The 6,000-nt window shown below is 43.0% G+C and overlaps 1 protein-coding gene across 4 annotated transcripts in view; it reads left to right on the top strand.

Moving 5' to 3' along the window:
* SAMHD1 (SAM and HD domain containing deoxynucleoside triphosphate triphosphohydrolase 1) overlaps nt 1-5,400 on the top strand; it is a 92,128-nt gene extending 86,728 nt beyond the window's left edge. For all 4 annotated transcript variants that reach the window (XM_056549350.1, XM_056549351.1, XM_056549352.1 and 1 more), the window contains exons 14-16: nt 2,440-2,544; nt 4,076-4,213; nt 4,961-5,400. In XM_056549350.1, coding sequence (XP_056405325.1) covers nt 2,440-2,544; nt 4,076-4,213; nt 4,961-5,089 — 372 coding nt within the window. In that variant the 3' untranslated portion in view covers nt 5,090-5,400. The remainder of the gene's footprint in view (nt 1-2,439; nt 2,545-4,075; nt 4,214-4,960) is intronic.
* Nucleotides 5,401-6,000: the final 600 nt, after the last annotated feature.

A 6,000-nucleotide genomic window follows, 5' to 3' on the forward strand; every position in this document is an offset into this window, starting at 1 on the left:
TATTTTTCAGAGTATGGGGCGGTATGAGGTAGGAATCGACCAATTATCGGTTTGGCCGATATTCACGATTTTGGACGTTATCGGCAATTACCTTGCCGATAATGCCCCGCCCCTTGCCCCCCCCCACTGCAACGCATCACCCCGGCCAGAGACCGCCGCTGCCCCATTGCCTCCCCCATCCCCGGTTTTATAATTACCTGTGCCCGGGGTCCGCGCTTCTTCTGGCTTCTGCGGCGTCCTGTGTTACGCTGTGCGCTGCCCAATGACGAGTGACGTCCTCAACGCGACGTCACCGTCAATGTGCACAGTGACAGCTCAGGAGGACGCCGGCGGAGCCAGAGGTAGCGCGGGCCCCGGGAACAGGTCATTATAAAAGCGGGAATAGGGGAGGCAATGGGGCAGCGGTGGTGGGGGTGCGTTCGCGGTGGCGGTGATAGGACTCAGGAGGACCCCAGGACAGGCAGGGGGAGAGAAGCGGGTAGCGGCGGTGGTCTCTTGCACCGCAAAAGCCACTGCAGTTCATTGATTTAAAGCGCCCGCTTTAAATCAATGATCTGCAGCGGTGTCGCGGGGGGATAAATAGCCGATAACGTCTACCGGAATATCGGCTATTGACCCTAACCTCCACAGGGTATCGATATCGGCCCTAAAAGATCCCTAGTATGAGGGCGCATTTTTTGCGCCGTGATCTGAAGTTTTTAGCGATACCATTTTTGTATTGATGGGACTTTTTCATTGCTTTTTTTTCCCCCTATTTTTTCATTTTTTTCATGATATAAAAAGTGACCAAAAATACACTATTTTGGGCTTTGGAATTTTATTTGCGCGTACGCCATTGACCATGTGGTTTAATTAACTTTATATTTTTATAATTCGGACATTTCCGCACGCGGCGATACCACATATGTTTATTTTTATTTACACAGTTTTTTTTTTTTTTTTAAATGGCAAAGGGGGGTGATTCAAACTTTTATTATGGAAGGGGTTAAATGATCTTCACTTTTTTTTTTTTTTTTTTTTTTTTTTTTTTTTTTGCAATGTTATAGCTCCCATAGGAAATTATAACACTGCACACACTGATCTCTTATACTGATCATTGTTATCCCATAGGAGACTAGAACACTGCACACACTGATCTCTTATACTGATCATTGTTATCCCATAGGAGACTAGAACACTGCACACACTGATCTCTTATACTGATCATTGTTATCCCATAGGAGACTAGAACACTGCACACACTGATCTTTTACATTGAATAATGGTTTCTCATAGGAAACCATTGATCAATGATTCTGCCGCTTGACTGCTCATGCCTGGATCTCAGTCACTGAGCAGTCGTTCGGTGATCGGACACCAGGAGGCAAGGTAAGGGACCCTCCTACTGTCCTACAGCTGTTCGGGATGACGCGATTTCACTGTGTCCGGGCCCGACCCGCTATGACACAGGGCCACGCCGTGGCCCCGCGTTATAGAACGGGAGCGGACTCAGGACGTACCGGTACGTCCTTGGTCCTTAAAAGGTTCTATATAGTTACATAGTTAGTACGGTCGAAAAAAGACATATGTCCATCAAGTTCAACCAGAGAATTAAGGGGTAGGGGTGTGCGCAATATTGGGGAAGGGATGGGATTTTATATTTCTTCATAAGCATTAATGTTATTTTGTTCCATGAATGTATCTAATCCTGTTTTAAAGCTGTTAATTGTTCCTGCTGTGACCAGTTCCTGAGGTAGACCGTTCCATAAATTCACAGTCCTCACGGTAAAGAAGGTGTGTCGCCCCTTGAGACTAAACCTTTTCTTCTCAAGACACGAGGAGCTAGCAGATGTCTGGCACTTCACTGCGGATATATTCAATCCCTATTCGTATGAGTGGATGCCGGCCCTGTGTATCTAGGCGTGGTGGTGCAGATCAAAACCAAGTTCATATATAACTCAATCTGTGTGAAGATAAAGAACAATAGATTGCACTCACCACATTCACCAGTGATTCTTTGAGACATGCTCGGCAGGTACAGAGATCTCAGATGTGGAGGCGCCTCCATGGGACGGTGTCTGTTTCGTGTGGCAAGCACACTTTTTCTAGCCAACGCTGACGAAGTATCCTTGCCACACGAAACGGACACATCCCATGGAGGTGCCTCCACATCTGAGATCTCTGTACCTGCCGAGCATGTCTAAAAGAATCACTGCCGAAAGTGGTGAGTGCAATCTATTGTTCTTTATCTTCACACAGATTACATTTTACATAACTTTCCCATAAAACGTTTAATTTTGTATCAAATCTCAGTATAATGGTATTAGAGCTGTCACGCTACACAAATAGCTTAGCATGCTTTTTTTTTTTTTTTTTACATCCCACCCATTCCACATGTGTACATTCTTTATTTCACGCCTTTTTTTTAGTTTTAGATTTTACACTCTTCTCTCTATTTAGGTCATTCATATGGATTATGGAATGAAAGAGAAAAATCCAATCAACAACGTGCGATTTTACTGCAAAAGTGATCCACTGAAAGCTATAAAAATCACAAAAGAACAGGTAGGATCCTAATCCAGCCTCTGATGTGTTTTCTTAAAGATTATGAATAGTAACTAAAAAACCTTGTCAAACGCCTTGTTAAAATAGATCATGCCGCTGTACAGAGCTGCACTGGTGAGACCTCACTTGGAGTATTGTGCGCAGTACTGCAGACTATTGCTGACACCTTGTAAGGTTTCTATGTTCTGTCTCAAACGTCATTCATTTTGTAAGGGATTAAACAAGTGCCTGTAGTCTGACATTGTTTGCCGTCTGCCTTGAGTCCATTAGGTTTTGCTTTTAAAATCAGAGAGGAAACAGGGGAGGGCGCACCTAATAATAGCTGCTCCAAAGGTACTACACAGGTAGGAGTGTACATAGGCTGTCACAGTCCGGGATCCAGGAGTATAGCAATGCCACCTGCGCGGTGCACGTAGTCCAGGTAAGGTATCGATAAACACAAAGCAAAGAAAACAAATACATGCACTCACCTCTAGGTACGTGTCTACGGGCCCATCCGGAGGCCGGAAGAAGCACGTGCAGACATGTGAAATAGCTGGCGTTGCCTCTGAGCGCTTCTGAACATCCTCTGATGTCTCCTTGTGATTCCGCACTCCTGAGCCCGTAGACACGTACCTAGCGGTGAGTACATTTATTTGTTTTCTTTGCTTTGTGTTTGCTTTCAAAATGTTGCTAATCCTGTTTATGAGAAGAGCTTCCCTCACCTTTACTACTAGGTGTTGGGCCAAGCCTTTTTTTTTCTTTTTTATTAATTTTAGTTTGTCTTTTTGTTTGCATTGTTTTTCATGCAAATGTTATCATGTGTTCACATGCACAATGATTTGTTTGATTATATTGTTCATGCACATGCATTGGTGCATTTTTTATTGCATATCCATATTGTTTCTTATCCTTTTGGCTGCATTACTTTTCTGTTTTCTTTCCTGTTCTATGCTTTAAAAAAAAAACTAAGGGAAACTGACAGCAAGGTCGCTGGCACTAACCTGATTATACAGATGGACATAAACGGGGTCACCCGCACTAATGTTATCGGGTGAGAAACGGTGCATCCATTCACATGATATTCATCTTGTTGTTAATATTGTAATTTCTTCTTATCTACAATGTAGGGGGCTGCTGCTGAATGAACAAAGCTTTCTATAATCCTTCCTCCTTTTGTCAATAACTCCTCCTTCACAGATATTCATGGAGGGTGGAGTTATGAGGGAGCCGGGGCGGGGTTATAAGCAGGGGAAAGCATTGCTCATACAACAGCAGCCGCCTTTAGTGCAGCTAAGAAGAAATTACCATTTAAATGAATGGGGCGCAGTGCGGGTCGAGTCAGGATGCGTTCACATTGGGAAGAGGTAAACAAAAAGCTGCCCAAGACTTCTCATTTTATCCTTTGTAAATTCCTTCCTTTTAAGGTATGTTTTCATTAAGTAATGTGTATGGAATCTCGCAGGATTCCTGGATCGGAGATTCCATGAGTAGTAAGAGATTCCATCGGAAGTAAGAATAGTAATACGTGTGTGCTTGCATCTCCCATCAGGTTTCACAGCTTCTCCCAGAGAAGTTTGCCGAGCAGATCATCCGCGTCTACTGCAAGAAGACAGATGAAAAGAGTTTGGAATCTGCCAAGAGATATTTTGTGCAGTGGTGTATGGACAGGGATTTCTCCAAACCCCAGGTCTGTGATTGCAGCGGAACACCTTTTTGTCACTGTCTCGGCTCTTTTCTTGCATTTTTGGATCATTCTGAAGAGTAACCTGATGGCCTTTAAAATACTTCTGAATTTATTTATTTTTTTCAAATACCTTTTTGGTTATGTGTGAATACTTTCAAGGTCTATGGTATTTGTATGTTTAATAATAAAAGGTGAATTAGATAAAGTTCTGGATTTTTTTTTCTCTTCACTATCTCATTGACCCCCTTTGGTAGCTTACACATTAAATAGTACAGGCCATACAAGAAATAATATACAGCGAAGAGTGTTTGTTTTGTAGGACTGCAAGAAAAAAGGAGTTTATGCAAATTTGGACTAAATGGCGTTTCTGGCAGTTTGGGGTAATGCCCCTATGAAACTGGACTTTCCTTCGATTTAGCTCTTAAATGGTGGGAGGTATGGACTAGAATTATGTGGAAACATAGCCTGACTTCTTAGTTTATTGGATAGGACATTGATGCATAACTGGCAGCCAAGGTGCCTCAATCTAATTGTGCAGCAAATAATCAAACAAAGTAAGTTCAGGATATGATTGAGATGAATGATGGCTATACAATAAAGATTTTTTATTTTGGTATATTCATGCAATGTGTAAATACATGTGTGAATCTACAGTAGGCGTATTGTGATATGTATATGTCTGTAGTTTATTGATTTTAAACTTTTCTTGTTTTTTTGCACTTACATAAACTTGTCATGTTTCTCTTTCAGGATGGCGATGTTGTAGCCCCTGATATGACCCCGTTGAAGGCCAGCTGGGTTGAAGAAGATGATGAAAACAATGATTCAGAGCATAGAGTTCACTTGCAGAAAGCCAGGGTCAGCCTGTTCAACAAATAAATGTTCTTGTCATCTGTACAGTTGTGGTAGCTTCACTTAGGCTGTGTTCACACAGTGCACACCAGCGATTTTGGCAAAGTTGTATAAAAATGGCACTATTTTACTCCAAATTGTGGTGAAATAGCATAATTTCAGCAGATATTTGGGCAAAATCACTGGGAAAACATCAAAAACTTGGTAAAACAATACCCTGTGAACACAGCCTTAAAGGGGTTCTCCCCTGCTAGACATCTTATCCCCTATCCAAAGCATAGGGGATAAGATGTCTAATCATGGCTTCCCTATTCTGGGCCCCCCCGCAATTGCCGGGCAGCACCCAGCGTTCTAAACAGTCACCGGGTTCCGGCATCAGTGGTGGTGACCACATTCCATGCCCCGAGTGACGTCGCGCTATTCCCCCCTCCATTCATGTCTATGGGAGGGAACATGATGCCAATCATGCTGCCTCTTACAGACATGAATGGAGGGGGCGTGGTGTGATGTCACTAGGGGCATGGCATGTCGTCACCACCACTGCTGCCAGAACCTAATGTTTGTTCAGAATGCCGGGTGCTGCAAGGAGAACATGGGGTCTCAGTAGGGGGCTCCTGGGATTAGACATTTTATCCCCTATCCTTTTGGATAGGGCATAAGATGTCTAGCAGCGGAGTACACCTTTAAAGACCCTTATTTGTTTTTAGGCTGCTCATTTACCATTCAGTATTGCAGGTAATTTTCAGCAATTTATACACTCAAATGGCTTCTGTGGGTAACAATAATCCTGTCCAACTTGATTGATGTTTTATTTTGTGTTACCTGCCCTGTGTATATCATCACAGAATGTTAGATTGAATGTGTTTTCAGCTCTTAGGTTTAGCTCAGACACTGCTATTGTATCCTTGTTAAACAGTCCATATTCTTCATGTAACACC

The sequence above is a fragment of the Hyla sarda genome, chromosome 12, assembly GCF_029499605.1.
Source record: "Hyla sarda isolate aHylSar1 chromosome 12, aHylSar1.hap1, whole genome shotgun sequence".
Taxonomy (NCBI): Eukaryota; Metazoa; Chordata; class Amphibia; order Anura; family Hylidae; genus Hyla; species Hyla sarda.